At 36.5% G+C, this 24,396-nt stretch overlaps 1 protein-coding gene across 4 annotated transcripts in view; it reads left to right on the top strand.

Annotated features, from left to right (window-relative positions):
• The window catches only part of TBC1D5 (TBC1 domain family member 5), a 326,157-nt gene that overhangs the window by 114,433 nt on the left and 187,328 nt on the right, over window positions 1-24,396 (top strand). For all 4 annotated transcript variants that reach the window (XM_056337720.1, XM_056337722.1, XM_056337723.1 and 1 more), the window contains one exon: window positions 18,109-18,252. In XM_056337720.1, coding sequence (XP_056193695.1) covers window positions 18,109-18,252 — 144 coding nt within the window. Of the gene's footprint in view, window positions 1-18,108; window positions 18,253-24,396 lie in introns of those variants that run through there.

Genomic DNA, 24,396 nt, shown 5'->3' with positions numbered 1-24,396 from the left:
AGTGTTCTTAGATGTTTGTTACAAATACTCCATTTGCAGTTTATGTGGGCCTGCATTTAAATAAAAAAAAATTAATTCTCCCATTAACACAAGAAGCATTTCCTCTTCTCTCCTTCTAGTGTGCTGCAGCTACAGATTATCAAGGCAATGCTGTAATTATTAAACTCAACCAGTAAATTATAAAGAGAACAACAGCAGCTGATCACTGAACTCTGCTGGCACTGGTCTTTCACTTCTTATTTAAGTCTAGCCTACTATATAAAATGAATTCATTATTGTCAATTTAGATCCCTTGTGGAGGCTAATCCACATCACAAAGCCATTCTACACAAAAGTGAATTCTCTTCAGGAAAACCATACAAGTATGTGCAAACTAAAGTGCACGGCAAACTTCCAGTACAGACTAAATTAATCGTTGCTTGTAACAACAGACTGACCAGGGCGAAATATTGCATTAGTTAAAAACAAACCCCACAGGGATAATTCTGCTGTGATTTCTGTTGGCTTATCCATTTTACTTTTTATTTTTTTGCTAATTCTGATTTTTCTATAACCTATTGCACAAAAGTGTGGATCTCAAGAACTAACGTGATCTTTAGTTCTTGTGATTTTCAGTGCTAAAATTTGATGCATAAAGTCAGGGGAGAAGCCTGGCTAGTTTCAGCATCATGGTATTCCTCTTCTCCTTTAGCAGTCTAGTTGGAGATCTCTTTTGGACTCAGATAAATTGTCTTCCAGGTGGGCCACACTGGGTAAAGATATTAGCTGGTTTACATCCAAGTACCTGTACATATGTAAGTAGATTATATGGTTATAATCACCCTTCCAGGTATGCCACCTGCTATATCAGACTGATACCTAAGATGATACTCAGGAATAGTGCATATTCCATGCGGCTGTGACCAAGAGAGTTTTGGGGTATTTCTTAAAGTATAATATACTTTATATATATATATATATATATATATATATATATATATATATATATATATATATATATAAAAATATAAAAATATAATAATTATAGTACACTAGCATTTCTATCAGTGCTCCTGTCAGATTTAATTATTTAAGTATAAAATATTGTATTAAATTTCTTGGTTAGATGTTTAATGTTGTACTACTTAAAATACAGTTTGGAAAATTAGGAGTAACAGGAGAGTGTAATTGGCACCGATGAGTGGCTGGCATCAGGCATGAGCTCCCCATCAAGCAGCAGTCTTCACATCAGCCCTCACAACCTATGACCTGGCTGGCTCTGGTTATTCCATTCTTTGTCTAAAAGAGAAGTATTTGGGGGAAGGTAAAACTTTAGAATTGAGTGGCTATTTTTATTTCTTGCTACCATGTAATTTCCAGAAAGGTAAATGTATCTCCTATTAGAAAAAAATCACCTTACTGAATCTGGTAACATTTCAAGTACAGAATACAGAAAGTGTAACAGGAGACCTGTTTGCTTTATGCTTAAATGCCAGAGTTTTATCTGCAGTATAAAGCAGGGAAAAGTTGATTCGTTGCACTTACCAATGACTGCATAATATTTCCCATCCCACTGTCCTGTCCAAATACAGCTGAGTACGTTTTTGTGGTTGTCTCAGCATCAGAAAAAAAAAACCACCACTGTGTTTCACTCTCCATTTGGCATGAAACAGTAGATACAGTGTAAAGTTAATTATGTGCTTGAATTTCTCCATAGTGTCAGGCATGGATCTTGTCAAATTCTTCACTACTTTGTTTTCTTAAAGACTTTATCCTGAGCTATGCAGCAAGAATAGCAATGACCTCCAAACTCAATTTTCCAATATTCATTTTACACTGTAACCTAGAAAATCTGCTTAAATTTCTTGATTCCACCTGACTCATGATGAAGTAAACAATTTGTTCTAATTTTTTTGTGAATTTGTAATTTGTTTCTCTTAAAAATTGTTTCTCTTACAGTGTGCAAGAAATAGTTTAATTCATGCTTTTCATTGTAAGAGGCTAAGACTGTTAGCAGTTGTGTCTCTATAAACATATATAGAATTTCAGGACGAGTTTAAATATTTATGAAAATTTAAAAGGTAACTTAAAAATAATATGTTTGTCTTAGAAACTTGTGGCCAGAACTTATCTGCACACAAATTACTTTTGGGAAAAGAGAGCAGCATACTTACAGTCAGTTTTAATATTTTTAATGGTTTTCACTTTTTACTTTGCAGATTATATAAAGCCTTCAAATATTAATATATATTCAAGATTAGGGATTTATAGGCTTCTTTCGTTTACCGTACATTGCTTGTCCGTGAAATTTTCATGGTCTTCTGATTCTTCTGAACCATAGCTACTGTGCATGCAGATAGACGGCTGCTGCTAACTTTTCATTGCATCAATAAGTGAAACTTTTGCCCCGAAGATAGCAAAAGCCATTCATTTCTTTAAAAACAGCCTACAACTGGAAGGCATATATGCTACAGGAAAAAAGCACTTTTTTTCTAACGGTTTCAGTTTCATGGTTATTGATGTTCTAATATTGGAAGCATGCTAACTTTAAATATTTGTCCTTGTCACATGTGTGGGTTTTTTTCTGAGGTCTTTAGCTTCTTTTTGAAACAAGCTCAATATTCTGTACGGATAGTATATCTGGCTATAGATAATGTACCTGAAAAATTCATAGTGGTGGAATTATTTCACCATTACATAATTTGGGAGGGGTTGTTTTTACAGAATCTCTCTGGTTTATTTATGTCATTTAACTCTTGGTCTAGTATTTATGTAAAGAAACAATTCAGATTTATTCATTCCTCTTCTTTTCAGAAGTGCGTTGAACATGACTGAGCTGTGCTCCCCTATCCTGTAATGAGGCTTTTGTGTGATTTTTGCACTGACACTTTTGGGAAAGACTTACTCGTTATAATGCCCTTCTTATCTTCCAGGGGGATTACAAATGGAGACCTTTTGTATCAAAAAGCCATCAACAGAAATGATGGATATTCTTGAAACTAATGTTACCTTATTTTCTGTATTTGGACTATTTCTTCAGTGCTTGTAAATCAAGGCTAGTTATTCTAATATGATGATTCTTCCTTTAAACATAGACAGATCTTTTTCTCAAAGTAGATACTTAATAGCTATCCGACAAGTAAAAAAAAAAATCAAAATCAAGGGTTTCAAGGAATAGCTTTAGCAATTGCAGGAGAAGTGTATAAATTACCATCTCTTTTGGGTTTTTTTTCCCCCCTCTCAGTACAACTCTTACTATAATTAGCCAGCATTTAACAGCAAATGTTTGCTTTGGTTAAATTATTCAGAACATTTATTTTACTTGTCAAAGGTTAGATCAGGTTGTTGTTTGAACTGGTAATTAAATGCAGCCTAATACACTGTCATATTTATATGCACTATCAGCCCTGTTTCCTCCTTATTCTGTATAATTTTATAATGTTCCGCGTTGACATTTAGACTTCCAACTCAAATCCTGTTTTCTTGTAAAGAAAGTGAAGATTTTACTTGTGCGTTTCATTGTACGTGTGTAAGCTTAAGAAAATAAGGATTAAGGTTGTTTGGAATATCACAGCTATGGGACTTCGTTGTCATAAAATTAGTGAAGGCCCTTTGTATATTTTTATTTGCATATTTCAGAAAGTCTTTGCACAGCATCTGGTATGTATTAATTATTTTTCAGAGATGAAGGTGAGGTGGACAAGAGCAGACATCTCCTTTACTAATTGAATAACTACAAGTCACAGTAACATGCAGTATATTTAAATTGCATTCCCAACTCTTTACCAGAAATATGCATAATACAGAATGGTTCCTAAAATAATTACATAGATGAGCAGACAAAATTAAGAAGTCTCAAAGTCTGAACTTCTCATGTATCCAGAGAAGTGTCCTGTTCACATGTACATTAAAGCACGGAGGCTGGCTATTCAGCCTGATAAAATCAAGGGGTGTTTTAGGTAAGCCAGAATATCATCATCTGTAGTCTCTTATGACAAGTTCAGAAACTATTTTTCACACACTTAGATTACACAGTTGTTTAATTGAATTGTTACATATATAATGCGTGCATTCCTTTCCAATTTCAGCTATGTATGTTTATTTTCTCAAATTTGAAGAAAGAATAAATCATAGGGCTTATAAAAAAAGTTTATGCTCATAGGGCCTAATAGCGTCCAACTTATATAAAGTTGCTGTCCAGCTAAAAAAGCACTAAGCGCAAAAATGGATCATCAACATTTCAGCAATCTTTTTTTTTCTACCTTGTTTAGATAAGTATTCCTGTCTTTTTCAGTGCATTTTTGTTGCAGCTTTTTCTTTGTTCAACTAATGTAACGATATGTATACATTCCAACCTACCTTATTTCTCAGCATTTCTAAAACAGTTTTGAAAAATCCTACCTATTGTACTTAATGTGTTGAAAGTGCAGTTTTGAAAGTCTCATGGTTCTGTCAAATCAGAGCTATGCTGATTCATAGCCTGGTTAAGAAACAGTTCAGACTTGATGGTAGTGAAATCCTTATTTATCCACTGTCACGGTGATCCCCACAGACTGTATTATGTAGTTGCAAAAGCTGAGACAGGAATAAGGGCAAAGCATATAAGCACTACCCTGAAAAGCCCAAATCCACACCTTAGTTCCTGCACATCTGATCTCAGAGTAGCAGAATTAGTAGGTGGGGTTTTTTTTTTGGGGGGGGGTGTTTTTTTCACCTTTTTCTCCCCATAACCACATTATATAATAAAACTGGCATAGACCACCATAGGCCATGAGGTAGAAAGATATAGTAAAAATAGAAGTGAAGTGTATTCTTGATTATAATTATAGTATTCCTAGCGTGACACTAAAGAAACTTGATGTATAGTGTTCTATTTGTTATTTTGCAACTTGTTAAATTTTTATACTTCATGGCTGTAGGAGGCAGCTAAAAACAAAGAGAATATACTGTACTTTTACAGAAAATATTTTGACCTCTAGGTAAAGTACATTTATTTGTGTATACATCATCTGAACTGGGAGCTGTTTTGACTGGTGTAGTAGATTGCATATACATACATGCATACAGAGGACCTAGGTTAGGGTAAAGTTCTGGGCTCTTTCACGATGGACTATCTAAATATAAATTAAAATGACTAAATTGATTTAAAGTTATACAGAAGTGCCATACAGGTGTAAGTCTTGGGATGGATATGACTATGTGTGCCTTTAATTTGGAAAACTGGTCTTATGTTAAATAATTGCTGTATTAAAGTTCAAGAAGCATTCACACATTGGTTTGCACCAAAACTACTACTGATGGAAATGAAAACCAGTGCAGTTGTTTCAGATGGTATCTTTAAGACCATTGAATTGTGAATCAGAAGAAGAGTTCTGAGAACATGGCACATACCCGTGAAAGTGGCCATTTGTAGGAAATAAGTTTAAAGGTTTGACATGCAATGATAGGGTATGGATAAGGTCTAAAGCATTTTGTTCCTGAACTGAGCAACTGAACTGAGGTTGGTGGTCAAATCATGAAAGGTTCGATCATGAAAGAAACAATCCAACAAAACCAAAAAATTTGTTCTTTCCTGCACATCTCTCATGATCAGTCCTCCTGGCTTTGAGAAAAAGAATGCAAACAGTGTTAGTTAAAATATTCTATAGTTTTCCATGTTACCTTTTTAAAGCCAGACTGTGTGTCTTTGGAAGGTGTGACCACTTCCTGCATCTGCTGTTTCTGACATCAGTGCAGTAAAGGAGCTCCACTAAACACTGAGGCAATCTTGAATTTAAAGGAGGTGAGGAAGTTGGGGTTTTTTTTCTAGCAGGGTAACTTCATGTAGATACACTAGATGACATTTTTTAGAAATAAACATGTAAAAAATACCACGTTCGGTTATTTGAATGGATGAGGGGAGTCTTGTGTGGGGTTCCTTGGGAGAAAGCAAGCTGACTTCGAGTAGCATAGTAAAGGAGCGATTTTCTGTCTTTCTAAATCATTTCATTTCAATCTTTTATATTTTGGCTTTCATTTCTGATAAGATGCTGTCAAAACCTCTAAACAAAAAATGATGAACAGTGTTAAAGTTATCTGGGTTTGTTGTATTCAGTGCTTTACTTATAAATGTAGCTGCTAAAACAGAACAGGATTTCCCTTTTTCTTCCACAGTGAAGAACAAGAACTTCCCAGGCATGGGAGTTTGGGTGAGTAGGCAGAGGATCTGGTGCCTGCCTGAGAAATCCTTAAGCTTCAAGCCTTCCTGGCAACAGGTGGAATTACAATATGTGTTTGACAGGGAATAGTCATCTCAGCTAGGCAATCTCTGTCTGTCATCTCTACTTTGAAGAAAGATCTGTCCCCTCAGTCAACTTTTCCCTTCTTTTCCGTCAGGAAGCTAAAAACACCTGCTACTGCCATCTTATCTTCCTTTAGAAGAAAAGAAAGCTTAATAATACACGACAGACCAAAATTTCAAAAGTAACCACTAATTTTAGGTACCCCAAGGTGCACAGCCTCACTATTATGTAAGAAAGGAAAGCGAGAACAAATCACACGATATGCTTGGTTTCTTTCTATTTAATTCTGAATCCAGTTCAAAATTGTCATTTCATTCTTCTCAATGTGCGGTGGTCCGCAGCCTGACCGCTACTAGGTTGCTTCTGTACTCAGCTATTGCCATCAATGCAATATTGATGCAGAGGAAAAAGAACAGTTTTCTAGGCTTTTGCATGTGATCAGTTTAAGAATGACATCACAGAGTCTGCAGCAGGAAAAAAAAATCTGAAAACTACAATTACAAGTGCACGTGGTGATAGGACAAGGGGGAGTGGTTTTAAGCTGAAAGAGGGTAGATTTAGATTAGCTATTAGGAAGGAATTCTTTACTGTGAGGGTGGCTAGATGCTGGAACAAGTTGCCCAGAGAAGCTGTGGATGCCCCATCCCTGGCAGTGCTCAAGGCCAGGCTGGATGGGGCTTTGAGCAGCCTGGTCTGGTGGAAGGTGTCCTGCCCATGGCAGGGGGGCTGGAAACAATCCTTAAGGTCCCTTCCAACCCAAACCATTCTGTGATTCTATGATACAGTTTTACACAAATTGGTATGTCATGTGTTTGGAGAGAAAGAAAATAACAAAATTGTTCAGAAGGGCAGAAGAGGGGAAAAAAAAAAAAAAAAGAAAAGAGTTGGAAACAAGTATGTGAAAACAGCTGTTTTGTCCAGGAGGATTCAGAGTGTTAATGCTATCATTTCTTAAAAAATCATACTGGTCCATCTAACACAGACAAGAAAACTGTCTGCAAAAGCTTTCTAAAAACAACAGGGAAAATTTAATCAAGGAAGTTTCTAACCATATCCTGTTTCCATCTGTTATATTTTTTTAATAAAATAGGCTTAAAAGCTTAGCCTCAAAGGTGTTGCAAGCTTTCTGTAAAGTATAATGACAGCTGTAGTTCCAGTACAGTTCTTCAAATCTGTTCACTGTTTTGTGGGAATTCCAATTCCTTTTTGTTGGTTGCATGCAACAAAACTTGGTATTTGGACATAGTGGTCAGTGAATTGGAGAGAGCACTCAGGTAAGCCGAACGCATTTAGGAGCCGTCAGTCTATTGTAATACCTAAAAAAAATGAAAAAGTTTTAGAGAATCTGCCTGCTGTTCCGCTCCCATTCCCCAGCGCAGAACAGCATGTACAATTCTCAGGGCAACTGATTCCTCAGCCCGCAACTTCTGGTCTTATCTGAGATCTTGCCCTGCTACTTAGGTGTTGTCTAAGAACGTCATGCAAAACCAGGCTTTTGCTTCTTGCTGTGCAGTGTGTGCTGACTCACTTCTAAAGCAAAATAAACCCAGGAATTAGTGTAAAGAAAATAAAACTTTTTGGTGACAGATGTTTCTGGTAAGACAAATTTCCTGTCAAACCAAAAAGTCCTTTCAACTCATAAATTGCAACTCACTTTTATTAATATTTCCCCCTTTAAACAGTGTATTTTATCCTTATTTCTGAATTAATTTGTTATGGTTTCTTAGTGTTACTGTAAATTTTACAGTACACTTCTAAAGTTCTGCAGAATTAAATATTATTTGGTTTATTAGGCAGATTTTTGTTCCTCTATAACCTTGCAAAGTACTGCTTTCCTATTTGCTGGTTAAGACCTGCATCTGTTTCAGGTTTTCCAATATAGCCACTGTGCATTTGATGTACCATGCCGCTTGTACTGGTGACTTTTATGCCTGTGTTTTACATGCTCTGGCAAGGAGCAGATACTGCCCAGAAAATATTTTAGGAGGAATAAATGCCTCTGAGTAACAGTGCATGATAGAAATCATTATGCTACAGTGGCCGTGCCTGCCTAGCTTCTCTCCGTGTCTGAAGACTTCGCCAGACCACTTGTTCCTGTGGCACTTTGATGTGCATATATAGGAAAGCACAGAACATTTCATCCAGCTGCTCAAAAATCTGAATGGAAAATATGAGAGCGGGGATGGGAAAATAAGTTGTAACAGATAGCACTGTATTAAGAGATGAAGTTATTAAAGAAGGAAGAGTATTGCACTGTAATTTTCTCCCATTGATAATATTACTAACCTGGGGAGAATTAGTGCTAAGAGTACTTGAACACCAGAAATGGAAGAGATGCAGCAGGATGTGCTGAGCAGCAGATTTCACTGTCTGAAAAAGGAAGAACCTGCCTTGTCATCTTTTTAGTAGCATGGAATACTGTGGTATGTTCCAACTAAAAAAAAATAAATAAATAAAATAAAAACCCAGAGTAAAATGTTGCTTATAGCAGTAGCGGTATCTTGGTGTGAAGTGCTTTCATGCAGTCAACTGCCCACTAAGGTTAGCAGGTTTTATCTATACCTTGTGTTTCCAAGTCTTAAGGGTTTCCTTTGCTTGAGGTATTTTGTTTTGGTTTATTTCATTTTGTTTAGGTATTGCTGTTTGAAACTCACCACATCCTGGGTATGAATATGTATTCTACAGAAATACGGAGCCCCTAGAGAGGCTCCTAAGCACCCTGCTTTTGTGGCAAGGCTGAAGAGCAGCAATGTGAGCAGGCAGTACATGACATAAATACTGTGTCTTAGAGTATTTCTTGTGACTGAGCGTTTGGGTGTGAGAAGGAGCATTCATGGGAAGCTTCAGCATATTTTTTACCAGGGGTGGCCCTACTCTGAAGCTTTTTCCCCCCCAAGTATGGCCTTTAGACATACTCAAGCAAGCCACCCTTCCCATTGGCAAAAGTAATGGGAAATCCTTGCAATTTGCATTTATCGCACTGCAACTGAATTAGATTTCAGATAGCACCTTGTCTTTGCTTTTGTCTTGCACCCGGTTTTCCTCTGCAGCTGTACCCATGTGCATTCACTCACCGGGATTGGATCACACAGGTGAACCTGACTTATAGTTCTTCACGTTATGCAGAAACTTCATTGTAAGACACACAACAAATTCTGTCTTCCTCGGCTCCTTTGGAAGTTGCTATGAAATTGTCCTTTTTCCTTAGCAAATGGGGCTTCCACCAGCTTTCTTTGTACCTCAAGATGAGTCTATGCTGCTTTAGCAACTGCATATCTAGAAGAGAAAACTAGAAGAGAAGTATTTGATGCAAATGCCTCTGTGCATGCACGAACATGCTGGTGTTTCTATGAAAATTCCGTCAACCCCTGTAGGTAAGTGTTTTCTAAAAATAGTAAAAGAATAAAGGCAGAATCCTAGATTAATTGCTTACTACTTTAAAGCTGTGATATCCTCGAAACTTATTTCATTAAATACACTTTTAGTGTCTAAGCTAGTTACTATCATTTTGGGTAAGGCTGCAGGCTAAGCTGCCATTTTTTCCAGTTCACTGTTTTGATGATTTCTTTCAGTCTTGACATTCTCTGGCCCTTTGAGTTACATATGTATTACTAAAACATAAAGTGTGTAGCATAGCATGGTGCCTGTGTGTTCCTGAAAGTAAAACTCTTAAATAGTTAAAAACAATAATTTCCGTACCATAAACAGCAGCAAACTACTTTAATCTCTTATTTGGAAGGACAGAGCTTTAATGTAAATTGTATTGACCTGGTTTGTAACCAGGTAGATAAAATATATTCTAAAATAAAATAAACAAGGGATTTCTTTCATTTAATGGATTCCCAGGTGTTTGAATCTTTTTAATATGAATAGGGTTTTCACCACCTCTAGATTACTGTAAGAAAGGGGAATAACTTTGTATTTGACTAATGCAAAGTTTTGAAATCTTACTGCATTTTTCCCTCTCCTTCTCTATCATCTTTCTCTCAGTAAAGTAAAACATTAAGTTACTTTCAGTCTTATGTCAGTCTTATAGTTCCTAAGCAATTAATAGGTCTTGTTGCTCTTCTCTGGACTGTAGCAGCTGGTTCTAATTTCTACATTATCTGCCTAAAGCTGGATACACTCATTCAGCTCAGGCTTTAGCAGCATTAGGTGATGGCAGATTTACTTATCTAATTTTTTTCAACTTGTTTTGGCTCTGAGGAACCTTTCTCTATGTGAGTCTTCAATTGAAAGGAAGCGCCGTAAAAATACAGCAGCGTAATATTTTCACATCTGCTGCTAAACAGCTAGATCCGGGGGGTGGGAAGAGTGTTCAGGGCAGGGGCTACATTTAGCTGTCGAGTTTGGATATTTTTTGGTTTTGTTGGTATTTCTTGTGTGAAATCAATGATAGATCAAAGTTGTGTTCTCTTAACAGCCTCATTGTGGAGCTGTCACACAAGCCTGCATTAAAAACAGGTATAGTTTTGTGTTGAGGGTGTGGAGTTTGGTTTTTTTAGGAAATGCAAACTGTAAAATTGAGACTGAATTTGGCTGTTGTGTCTTTTTGTTTTTTCCTGAGATGAGACCATACTGAACGCAAAACTGTAGTATTGGGGAATTTAGGATGGTTGTTGCTGTTCATAGTTTTGTTGTCACCATTTTCAATGAAGAAAAGAGATAAATAGTTTCACCATAGATGTCAAGTGTCACTATTCATGGCATTAGACCTTGGGAAACAGGGTTGGTGGGGGCTGTCGGTATTGACTATAGTGGTCAGCATTATATAAGGATTTTGATCCTCCCTGCTTTACTCAAGTTTTTCTTCCTTGGTCAAACTAGCTTTTCTTACAGAATCATGTAACCTCAAGAGATCTGTAAGCTAGCAACGCGTGAACTTGTTCCCTGCTTGTGACAGAGATGTGGAAGATTTCCTATCTTCCAAATTAACAGAATAAAAAGTGTTTACTATGATAAAGTTTTGTGCGTTTGGTTTGGTTTTCCTTTTTTAACTTCTGGCATAAAAAAGTTTTTAACTATCATGTGAATTACCAAGAGAATACGTTGTCATGGTCCCAGACTATTTGTGTTTAGAAAAAACATGGCATTTTAATTCACTACTGAATTTATACTTTGCATGTTAAAGTACTGGTAAGACATGAAAGTTGTAGGGTTAAAACTGTAGACAGTGCTTTAAAGCTCTGGTGATAATTGTTCTTAGGTATGTATTCCTTTACTGTGGCTCTTGAGACAACTACTTAATAGACAACATTTGAATAATACAAATGTGCAGTTGGTAAAAATGGATTAGGGTTTCAGGGTGGTACCAATGGGTGATATTTAATATTGAATGACATGTATTAAGACAAATGCTTTTATATATAATTTATTTGGCATTGTAAATGCATTTATCTTGTGAGATACAGACCCCCTGTTGCCACATGAAGTATTCTGGAAAGGTTTGGAGTAAATAAATAATAAAAGCACTTTGATATACAATCTAACAATATTAAATATTAAGACTTTCACATGATTGATTTTAATACTTAATTAACTTATTTAAAGTCCAATGTAACTCTGTTTTTTTTATTAAAGATCAGACAGGCAGAAGCTAAAATGCAGGAAATGTTATTAAATAGGACAAAATTAATTGCATTTCATGATCATCAGACTCGCTGGCTGTTAACCTGTCCCTCAGTGGCATGATCCTGTTTGTTTTGTTCTGGACCCCAGCTGATATTAACGTTAATCTGCTCTACCACGTCAGTCTATTTTTATGTTTGCATCATTCTATTTTAATGATACATAATCTGATACATTTTCTAGAAGAACGTAGACTTGCTTTATGCTATCCATGCTTTGTCAAATTGTGCGCTTTTCCTCTGAGTTAGTAAGTGTTCCTTCTAAGGCATCTTTCTTCAGTGGATGGTGGGCCACCTGTGGAAGTGGCTGAGTAGGAACCCTAGCTCGTTTTAAACCGGTGTGTAGGAGGTGGGGGTTGAGTTTGGTGGGGTTTTGTTGCAGTTTATTTTTTGACGCACTTGATCTAGTATCTTCTGTATTTAAATGGCGCTGGTGATAACTGGGCTCCAGTGATGGAGGGCAGAAGAGCTCAGTGCTATGAGACAGGTGGTCCATGTGGCCTGGGTGGAAATCGCTCCCAGAGCAAAGAATAAAGCAGTGGATATTACAGGTTGGAACAAAATTTGTAAAAATGCCTATTAATGAGTGTCTTAGTGAAAGGTATCCAGCTTGAAACATACCAAACGGTCCTTGTTTTCCACAGTTTGTGCTCAGGACTGTCTCCTGCCCAGCCCTCTATTCAGAGAAAGCATGACTTAATTTTTTCCTTTCCTAGTTTAGCAGGAATACTTTAAGGCCCAGGAGATGTGGCCAGTGAAAGAAAACTCAGGGTCTAGAACTGTTTCTAGATTACTTGCAAGTCATCTGTACTTCATTCCTTTAAATAAACACAATGCACGTTTATTCTCCTAATACTTAATTCCTTATCTACTTGAAAATAGTTTCATATTCTGGAGAATCCTCACTTTTGTGTGCTAACATGCTTGATTACTTCATAAGCTGCAAATGAGGGGCAGAGTTATGAACCCTCATAACATGATGCTGTCAAACTTAACAAAACGTGCATAAGACCATTACCATATCAGACATTTGCTTTTAGTCAGTTCGTTTTAATCAATTTGACTTCACAGGGCAGCTAATTTATCACTTAGCTGAACAAGTATTTCCTCTACTTGTCATCAATTTAAGTAATTAAAATGGTAAACTTTGCTATATGGTGTGAAATAAAGGCCCAAAGATAATTTGGAGAAGGTGGTTGATAAAGTCTAATAGAATGAATACAAAGTATTATTTACATTCTTTGATATGCTTCAGTAGTTTTCAGAAATGTCATATTCCTGTAGCTTTGCTGGTCCTGATATGAACTGTATTTTATTTGTGGCATATCCAAGATTAAACAGTGTTGTTCAGCTTCTTCCTCGAAGTTAGTGGGTTCTCTTTTTCCTTTCTTCAAGCATAAAATGTTTTGCTTTTTTGCTTGATCGATTGTGGATGAGGGCATGTCAGAGAGCAGCAGTGGGGCAAGTCCTGCCATTTGTGCCGTTGTTCTGCCCTGCTCCTAAGCACCTCCGCAAGCCTGCGGTCCCTCTCGTTCACTGCCAGGGGATGGGAAGGGAGGGGAAATGGATCTTGGAAAAGCTCAGAATTGCCTAATTATTTTTCATCTACTCAGTTACACCTTCAAAATATCCTTTGTGAGATTGGTTATATTTTCTAATTTTGCCCAAACTATATGAATACTCTTCGCATTTTAAACATTGATTTTTCTGTTTTGGTGTGTTCCGTAGTTTGAAGAAATTATTTTTGGAAGTTTATATAAACACTGATGATTAGGGGAAACAATTTAGATGAACTGTTTTGGGATTTTTTTAATTGAAATAATTCAGTAACTATTTTTGAAACAATGCTTGTTATCCATAAACTGCTCCTTTGAATACTGAATATCTATATTCAGTATCTGTTGCAAATGCAGAGGTAGATGAGTGTCTTATGACTTGAAATAAGGTACAGTATTCATGTTCAACTGTGCTATGTTTTGCTTATGAAATACTGATTTCAAATTTACCGCAACTTTTGAGATTAGGGCAGTCTTGCCACTTGCTCTTGTGGCAGTGAATAGTCTCACTGCTAAAAGAACTCTGTAAAGTTTGTTTTTATTTTGAATTTCTCATTTTCTAACTGAACAGTTACTATAAACAGTTTCTTATGTGAACATTTATTATAATCCTATTGCAGATGACTGCTGTTTTGTACATTTCTGGTTATAGCTGTATACCTTTATGTCTGGGTAATACCTGGGTTTGTTGTGTTTTGCCCAACTCCAGTCCAGACCTGACTGGTGCTTCGCTGGTAGTTCAGCTAATGATAGAAGTATCTCTCACTTAAATTTTTATTTGTCTTGTATTTCTAGCTGGATAGGTATGACATATTAATGGAAGATAAAGTATGACTGAGTTGAGGCTGTTGCCACTGACAGTCTGCTGAAGAAGTGGTTTTCATTTTTAATGTTTTAAATGGAATTTTTTTAAGCATTCCAAACTCACAGGTTTCTATACAGGAGGAATGGCAATGCTGATGAAGTCATGACTGTGTGAGAACGACTCATTTATGGCAAGAGGTGGTAGAAATAATATGTCAGAGCAGCTAATACAGAAGGCAAAAAAACTTGTAAAGTCTCAGGTGCACGGACCTCCTCATGTCTAAAAAAGAAGCGGCAGACTTCAAAGCTAAGTACTTGCTGAGAACAAGAAAAGTCCTCTGAATTAGAATGGGTATGTTAAATCAGACTGTCTAATGCAACAAGTACTTGATCCCTGCTGTGCGGAAAGAGGTTGTTGGTAATACAGATGTTAGTAAACAGGAGCTGAATTTTTCCTAATGGAAACAGGTTAGTATTTTATTCCCAATGGAATATGGAGGAGGTCATGGGGAGAGAGGATGATGTGGCTGTAAGCAAGTATCTCCACAGAGTCCCTTTAATATCCAGTGGGGTTCTATGTTGGAGTCCGTAAACCCACCTTAAGGGATTTTTGGTCTCCCTTGAGAAACTGGGCTGACGGGTCACAGATGTACTGACAAGCTGACTTTACTGAAGACAGGCTGGATCCCCCCGGTGGGGGTGGTTTGGTGTGGAGCAGACTTGGGATGCTGCCCTCAGCGGTGCGTGAGGGCTCCCCTGCTCATCTACTTGTGGAGAACAGCCAGACAAGGAGTGCATGCATCTGGCTCTTCCTTAGGCTAATGGGTGGATTAGTGTCTGTTTTCATTCCCCTAACTAGATAAATGTTTCATACGCAGCCTTAATTATTTTTTCATGTGTATTAAAGAATAGTTGAACTCCCAGTGCTGGGAAAGGTGCCTGGTCTTTGGGCTTTTTAGCCCTCCATCTTTGGAGGGAAAAAAAAAAAAAAGCTATAGATAAAAGGGTCACTTCTAGCTTTGACCGAGATGTTAGGGTTTAACTGGATACACAGTATTGAGTCTTGTAATCTAATAATTGGATTTTGGATTTTTATAACATTTGTATTATTTCACATTGAGAATTTTAAAATGGCTTCTTATTTAATATGAACAATATGTTATAGGTCGTTACAAATCAACCACAAACCTGTAAAGAATGGATCTGTCTCAGAGTACGATTCCAAGTGTAATCATAATTGTTTAATAATTCTCTTTGCTCTTTGGTAGAAGAGCTGAAAAGAACTTAAGTATAAACTTGTAAAGAAAATTGCTTGGACTAAGGAGTGACAAGACTAATAGGTAGTGATTTTTTTTTAACACTAATCAAATGTATCCGTAAACAAACACAAGGAACTGATTAAATCACTGTGTGAATATCAGAAGTAAATCTATTCAGCTGTTTAAAACTGCTCTAAATGTCTGTAAAGTAAATTGTGGCTCTTATATGTTGTAAAGGCATGGCATTTGAGGAATATTTAGAAAAAAAAAGAGAAGGTGGATACAGAACAGAAGAATACAGAAGAACTAACTTACTAGAACTAATTTCATACTGTGTTATGGATGTAAGACAGTGTATGTCTGAAGCATATTGTGTCTTAACTAAGTGGTAGCCGCTAAAACTGCAAAGGCTGGTAAGGTCATTTGGTGCTTTATTCTCAGTTTGAAAGGCACTCAGCATTGTGCCTTGGTCAGATCGTGTAGTAGTATCTGAAGGACCATAAAAATAGAAAGTTAGACTCTGGCAGCACAGTTTGAAATAAGCCGGTAAATTTTTGAAGACAAATGAACAGATCAGTAGAAAGGTAGTTACAGTGACACAGCAAAAGGGAACAAGAGCAGCAACTAAAATTCCAGCAGGAAAAAATTATAAACATCTCTTTCTGCAAAGTTGGATGGGGTTTTTTTGTCTGTTTAGTCAGGTTTTTTAAAGTCCGTTCTTCCAAGTTGTTCATTTAAGGTATTAAATTTAGATATTTAATTAAGATATCAGGTAGTCATAAACGTGTCTATATTATGTAGCCATAAGACTGCAGGTAAATTTTGATATGTTATTTAAGTGGCTAGCAAGTTTTCTCCAAGTTATCATTCATGCATCTTTCATGATTACGGTTTATAAATTGCATAGGAAACATATGATGTATACTTGCATTCATCATAAGTTGTGTTGAGCTAGTACAAAGAGTTGTTCAAGGCAATTCTGTGCTTTAGTGGTGTGTTTTATCATATGTTTGTAATAATTTGACATAAAAGTGTACCACTGCAAAAGCAGGCAGTCCTGCTTCCCCTCAGCTCCTGGCTCCTTGTTCCCGACAGCTTCAGGTATTCTCTTGTAGGTAAATAGTGAGAGACGGTGTGATCATCTCAGCACCACACTTAACACAGGTGCTGGGGCAAAGAAAGGACAAAATACTCCCCAGCTGAGAGAGTATCCTTTCAGAAGCAGCCTGGGTGCATCGGTTTGAAGGAAATGCTGAACAGTGACCCAACTGGCTTTGTTTCTTATTCAGTGTATTTATTTTTTCACCTAACTTAGTAGGAAAATGAAGCAGATGAATAGTGTATAAAACCAGAAAGGTCTTAAGAATCCCAGTCCCCTTTCATTTGTTGACACTAAACAGAAGGTATAAAGAATCCGTGGTCAATGCCATGCCTTGTAAGAACCAAAGGAAAAGCCTAATTGAAGTGATTACCAAATCAATAATATACCAATCCTGAAAGTATAGGTGCATACCTTTCTTAAAATACAATTTTCTTGGAGTTAGAAATTTATGGTGCTTGTAAACTAAGCAGTTACAGTAAGTGATATTTAAAACTCAGCTGGCAATTGGAGGTAGCTACTTAGTGTTGCTTGGGCGAATCAAACCTATTTGGCTGGTGTAGTTCTTTTGTGCTGCTAGTTAATAAATTGCTGTATAGCGACCAAAATGCCGTCTTGACAAATGTACTCTTGTGCTGTTAATGCACTGGAAAGGTCGTTTTTCCTTCTTACTGCTCTGGCCATAACACCATCTGCTTTTCACCCTTTCGTTGGCATCCTCTTATTTGTTGCAGCCAATAGTTCTCGTTCAGTGACACGATAGCGATGTGAATGCCATTGAGTAGCCTGTGACAAAGAACCCATCTCACCTGCTTCCTGGGTTTTCAGTTTTGGGCCTTCTCCCCTTTTGCCTGTTATTGTTGGAAGGTCATCTTTGTAAACAGTCACTAGCTAGCTGATTATCTTTAGTCAAATGCCTCCTTAACACTGTATGTGTACAAAACTAATATTCATCTTGGTAAAACCAAAATTGGCCATAATAACAGTCAGTGTTATGTCATCCTCTCTTTCTGCATGTGTTTACGTCCCTCTCTCTCTTATACTTGCCCTGTGATTTCTGAAAAACTTGTTAAAAGGAAGTTTTTCTAGGTGAGAGGTCCTGAGTCCAGAAGAGTGATAAAGGTGGGTCTCAGCTCAGCTTTGCTCTGTCATCTTTATCATCCCCAAGGACTAGCATCGGTTCTCCCTGGAATCAGACTAAAAGTTGAGTTGGGGAAGCTGGAAAAAGGAAGGGAGGAGGCTCTTCCCTCACTTTAGTCAGTCAAAACCACACTTGCACTTTCACTTGCAGTTGGAGGTGCTATAACACTTCTTTTGGACTGCAAATATTAAAATGTGAATGGAAACACTATTTTTCTGCTATTAGACAATTAATGGTGATGTTATGAACAATGAGGAGAGGTTTTTAGCATTTGTGCTCTTGACTTGTGTGAATGAAAAACAGCTAAAGAAGCACTGTTTGTTTCTCTTTTTTTTTTTTTCTTTTTTTTTTTCTCCCTCCAGATCAGTACCCTTCAGTTGGAATTTACTACGTTTGCATTGCCAGTATGTATCACTCTGTGTCTGAAACCAGTCACCCTTTGCAAACAGAGGAACAAGAAATAGGCATTGATCCCTTGCAGAGTTATTTGAACAAGCCAGGGGAAGGTGAGTTCTGCATTTCTGTACATTTTTGACTTTATACCTTAAAAACCTTATATAACTGTGTCATGATAACTGCACCTGTCAAAATTTGTTTAATTCTCTCAATGAAGTTGAACAGAGTAACTTAAAGAACGTTTCACAGAGTATGTGTAGAACACACTGACACTAATGAAAACCATGAAAAGTCAACTTTCAATTACAGACAGAAACATTAGCCAAATGTTTAATGCGCTGTCATCCTTTTTTAATCATAAACCAAACACTGACTTCAGCGTAAGAATATCGAAATGCAGCATGGCTTTATGTTACATTCTCAAGCATGGGCTCTTAACACTGCTTTGGTTTTAGGGATTTTTTCCCGGTTTTTTTTCTTCTTTTTTTTTTTCTTTTTTTTTTTTTTTTAATTCTGCCATAAAGTTCATTATATTATCTTGGATGAGATTCTGCAAGTAAAAGGGATGATTTTCCTTTTGATGTTGTTTGACTCAGCACCTATATTCTTATTTGAAACAAAAATGGAAGTTGAGATAGAATTAACATGTTTTAAAGGTAGAAATTACTATGTAACCTAAAGTAAATTAATTAAATGCAGTATTTGGAAGACTCTAATGAACAGTGAGAACAAACTGCTTGCATAATGCAATGCATGTCTGTGTTGCTTGTCTTTTCTACTTATTTGCTGGTAGTGACAGTATAGTTGGTTCAAAGAAAGTGATAAGCTTAACGAGAAAGCTCGTCCTTGTCATGAAAACATTCCTCAAGTACTCTGTTATACACAGTGGCACCTTAACTACCTGTAATTTTCCAGTCATTGAACACATGTACTGGGAGGGCAAAATAAAAAATTTATTTTAAATTACAGAGTTGAAAAAATTTGTCACATTTCTGAAGTCCCTCACCCAGATCAACTACTCTGTGTGGCTGTACCTGTCTGTCTTTACTAGTGCTTATTTAAAAGAGCTATGTCAAGTTTTGGTTAGGTTTATTACTTCAATTTATAAGAAGCTGATGTTTTGCTTTAAAATAGATTAGTAAAACACTGTCCGTTCAAGCCAGTTTTTTTCTTTGTTTCTTCATTGGTTTATAAAGCTTTTTCAATGTTAGAAAATGAGAATGAACATCTAGGGGGATGTATTTTAACACCTCCTGATTAAATGAAATACCTTTTCTAGGTCAATGTTCCTCCTTTATTATATCTGACATCTTAAAGATATGGATCAATTTTAGTTTGATAAACTAGTTTGTACATATTTTTAGAGACTTGAAAATAATTTTTTGCAATAACCTAAAATAATACCCATTTTCCAGAGGAAATATAGCTTGCTTTTAGTCTACCCCAATCAGGAAAAAGATAAGCATTTTCTTCTGATATTTTTTCCTTAAAAAAAAAAAAAAAATAAAATACTCGTAATTCTCTCAACGCTGTTTCAAGAAAAGCTAAGATTTTTACCCTGTTAAAAAACCGCTGTAAATTAATTTTACCCTTTATTGTGCCCAGAAGCAATTAGTTACCTTGCCTGAAAAGGTTTCTCATTTTTATCCCAACCTTAACATTTCTATGACATACAAAGTTATTAGTATTGAATTGATGTTTAAAAGTGCCATTAATTCATTTACCCCAAATGTTCATTAACAATGTAAATGTATGCTGATGTTCTATGAGACAAGGAAGTGACTAATGACTCTTCGCACTAACAACACTTAAAATGAATAGAAACTTTAGATAGCTAATCTTGAAGTAATCAAGACCCTCATTCAGCTTGGCATCTCTGTATGCTCTAAAACAGCTGTCAACTGTTAAAAATATATACACAACACATACATACGCACATGCGAAGATAAAGATATGTAAATACATGGTTCCCCAAGTCATAAAGGTTACCAACTATGGTACATTTTTTATGTTCTATCTATGTAAATATTTTATATAAAGCATCCATTTCATCTTCATAGGGTTTTTTTACTGTGAAACACATGCTGCATTTTAATTTGAAACTTTATATATCCAAAATAAGTCTTGGAAGTTTTAATATTTCATTTTAAATAAAGCATATACTTAGATGGTGTTAGGTCTTTGGGCATCCAAGTATACAGTTATTCCTGTCCATGCAGTCCGTCCTTCATTGTCTTCACAAAAGTATTTCGAGACAAGGTTTTTCAAGTTGGCCTCAACTTTCAGGCATGGTACAATCAACTTGGTGAAAATCTGTATTTAAAAGTCTTCTGTATCATGCTTCGTAGAAATATGGAGGAGAGGTAGTCCATCAGTCGGAGGTGTTCTGTGTAATATTACGGAATATGAGGATATCTGAATAATTTTTTGAAGCGGTGCTGAATGCCTAAGGTATTACTTTGGAGACGAAGTGATGGAAGTCTTAAGTGAGATAAGGTTATAAAAATAAAGCACGCTTTGATAAGGATGCTGAAAATAAATAATTAATCGTAGAGCTAGTCAGAGTTGTTTGTCTATGTGAAGTATTGTATTTTTAGTATGTGGTGCTGATACCAAAACTTGATGGAGAACCAGGAGATGTCCTGTCCAGCTGCAGTTTTGAAATTCTCTCACAAGGCATTTTCATGAAATAAAAGAAATCTCAGAACTAGATAGATTGCTGTCAAGTGTAGCTGGTTGGAAAACTGCAGGCATAGACTATTTCTTGTTCATTTGCTGTCAGCTTGGAAGGATATATTGGGTGGGATTCCAGGAATCTGTTGATTGAGCCTAGTAGTACTCAGGACTTTTATTAAAATCTCAGTGAAGCTATAGAGAGAAAACAGTTTTTTGGGGACAGGGCTGCCCCGACAATGGAGGGGCAGACACATAATTCACAGTATTCTTGAGATTTTGGAGAAGTGGCCTGGGAAGAACAAGACATAGTTCACTAGGAGCAGCTGTGAGGGTTAATATTGCAAATGCTCGGCAGGAGACAAGTGCCTGGTTGAACAAATAGTAGAGCATTACAGATGAGGTAAGTGTCATTTGGAGAAAGATCTGGGTGTTCATAGCACTCCAAATTTTGTGTATCTGACGAACTTTGAATCTTGAGTTATGATGAGTCATGAGAATGTGCTTGTTTGCAAGTTTAAAAAAATCGGGATAGGCTGTTAACTAATTGACAGTCAAGATCTTTTTTCTAGCCCTTTAAAATATTCCAAATAAACGGGTAAGATAGTATTTCAGTCTTTTTCTGATGACTGGTTTGGCTGATGTTATTTTCCTGCTGTATGATTTTTTTCAAGATCGAGAATTGTGCATTGCATATATGCACTCATATATGCTTTTTAAAATAGCATTTTTAATAGTTGGTAAGAAATTTGTAGCAGGGGTTCTCACTTTTGCAGTCTGATACTTCAGGTGGAAAATTTTAGTTCTTTATAAGAATTTTTAATCTTTTATTATCTCTTCTGGATCTGCTTGTGTTTTACATGCATGTACGTATATGTGCAGTGTTACATTTCCTTTTGACTATAGTAAGTCAATGGTATCTTGCTACATTTTCTGTTCTAAGAATCTTCATTATATAGTTCATTTTATTTTAAGGATATTTTTAAATGATTCCCTCTGAAATACAGATCTTTATCAGAGAAACTGATGAATTTTTTCTTGTCTTCAGCAGAGACTTTATAAACCCTGTATATATGAAAAGAAATTTCAGAAACATTGTTCTACCTTCTCCCTGTCTATCGCAGCTGACAAACTATTTTGTTCACTTCCAACTGCCTGAGGTTTATATTACATTGAAATGGGATAACTAGGTTAACTGTTTCTGAGCTGCCGTAGATTTTTGCTCTAACTTGCAGTGTTCACAACATGGTGAAACAAGTTTTGAAGAGCACATTAGGTAGTATTCCCATTTCATTGATGTAATGAGAAAGTTGATTCTCTAAAGACAGACTGGAACAATGCATTTAATACTCTTCATTTAATTTGCTCAATATCACAATTAATACAATTAAGGTCACTTGAAATGAAACTATTAACGAATTGGGTAATTTACTTTAACAATGTCAGTGTGTTCTCACGATTACATTTGCTTTAATTAGTGTACAAGCTATTATTTAATAGTATACTTCACATAGAAAAATGTAATGTGTTCTTTGTTCTTAATAGAAGGAAAGGGGAAACCTTTAATGGGTCTGAGTTTTAGATTTGGAGTTTGGGGGGTTATATTTCACATCTAAAGGCTATAGGTGGTGGTGAGGACGGAGAAGGCTGATGTAGCTGGAAGGACAAAGATAACTGCTGGAGTGTGTGACTGAAATTAATCCAGCTGAGACAGATCAGTTGCCCACCTCATACTTACTTACCGTTGCATCCCTCCTAATTCTCAAGGCAGCCATGAAAAAACATGAGAGGCGGTAACAGGGCATTCATATTTCCATTTTGCCCATTCTGTGTGTTTCCATTGCTTGTCTTTGGAGAATTTTGCTGTTCTGGTGTTAACCTCATAACCCTGATCGGTAGAAAGTATCACCATGTAGAACTATAATTAATATGGAGTATGAGATACCTGGTTTATATCAGTGTTATACAGAAAACATGCAGAAGACAGAGGGGAATGAATTAATGAAGTAAATGCCACCTTCTCTGGACCTAACAGGACCTATGTGCTATCAGATAATTTCCCCAAATCTTAAGTGTAATTCACATGGGACTGCGTTGGTCTTGGGTGCATCCTTTCGCATTCGTTTCAGGGTTAAGTGAATTTTTGATGTCAGAAAATTGTATTACCTCCTAATCAGTCAGTACTGTTCAGTGTTACGAGTCGGGGGGTTTTGCCCTTACAACCCCGTTCAGCCAGGGAGACAAGGCTAATGCAGATTGCCCTGTATGGTGTGTAGCTGTCACTGTTTTTACAGAGATCGTTTCCATGATTACATTTAAAAGAAACAACCACAGAGGTCCAGACCTTTCTGTGTGAGAAGTACATTCCTAGGTAAAAGCAAATGAGGATGCAAATAGAGTGAATACTTGAAGTCTTACTACTTCTTATCAAATGTTTTTTGATAGTGTATTGTATGATGTCATGTATGTCATGTAATATGTGCTCTTTCATCTTCTCTCCAGGGAGGGACATGTAAATGAAGTAAAGCATTGTGTTTTTAAGAGTCCTTTTAAATATGCACACTACTTCGTGTTTTCATTAAAAAGGCAAGACTGGAACAGAGAACCTCTTGGCGTTATATTGGAACAGAAGATGCTGAGGGTTCTGATTGTTTTTGATGCCTTTGGGATTTCAGGCTACGGTTTGCACCAGGGCCTGAGAACGCCGTGTGTCTGTCCTGCATTGGTTTTTTTATATAAATATATATATATATATAAAATTTTAAAATAATTATTTTTATATATTTATGTATATTTTATATATATATAAAAAAAGTTTTACCCTTTAGGCAGAAAGTGTTGGTGTGCCCCACCAGCACAGTGGTTGCTAGTGGTCCTTACTCAAAACCCTTGTGCTTTTCCTCCTGGGCTTGGCTTTTCCATGGAAGGCACAGGTATGCTAGAGGAGAAAGAGCTGTCTTCAGTCTGGCTTGCTTCGTATTGGATGAAAAAAGCAAGAATGTTTTTTACATCTTCAAACACCATATGCTGACATAACAAGCATTTTAATATTCATTTATTAATGATAACTACTGTTCAGCTGGCTTTTAATTGAGCAGCAACAGGATTGTAGTGACAAAGGCTATCGGAGCAGCACGGTATGTCTTGAGCTAACTCAGCCCGTCACTAGCTCCTTCCTTACAACTCTTCATTTTCTCTTCTCTTTTCTGTGTTAGAAATACATTGTTATTAAGAGATCAGTTAACAGAGAAGCTATGCATGTTTAAAAGTACATTTATTTAATGTAGTTGAAAAATAGTTGAAAAATAAAATAAATTTATTAAAAGTTAGTTGAAAATCGCTAGCACACAGTATACTTTTTCCTTTAAAAACTGTATTTGTGCGGGTGTTGAAATGCTTTTAGAAATTTGTGGGTTTGCGCCCTTTGGTTTCAGTGCCTTGTTACAGATTTGTAGTTAGAAACTGCAGGAAGATTCTAAATTACTTCAGCTGTGGGAGAAAATGTGAGTAGCTGATACAGTCCTGGGGGTTACCAGCTTCCAGAGTTGGAGTTTCCTCTTTAGAATTGGTAACTCCAGGAT

The sequence above is a fragment of the Falco biarmicus genome, chromosome 4, assembly GCF_023638135.1.
Source record: "Falco biarmicus isolate bFalBia1 chromosome 4, bFalBia1.pri, whole genome shotgun sequence".
Classification (NCBI taxonomy): domain Eukaryota; kingdom Metazoa; phylum Chordata; class Aves; order Falconiformes; family Falconidae; genus Falco; species Falco biarmicus.
This window is presented reverse-complemented; position numbering and strand designations above follow the sequence as displayed.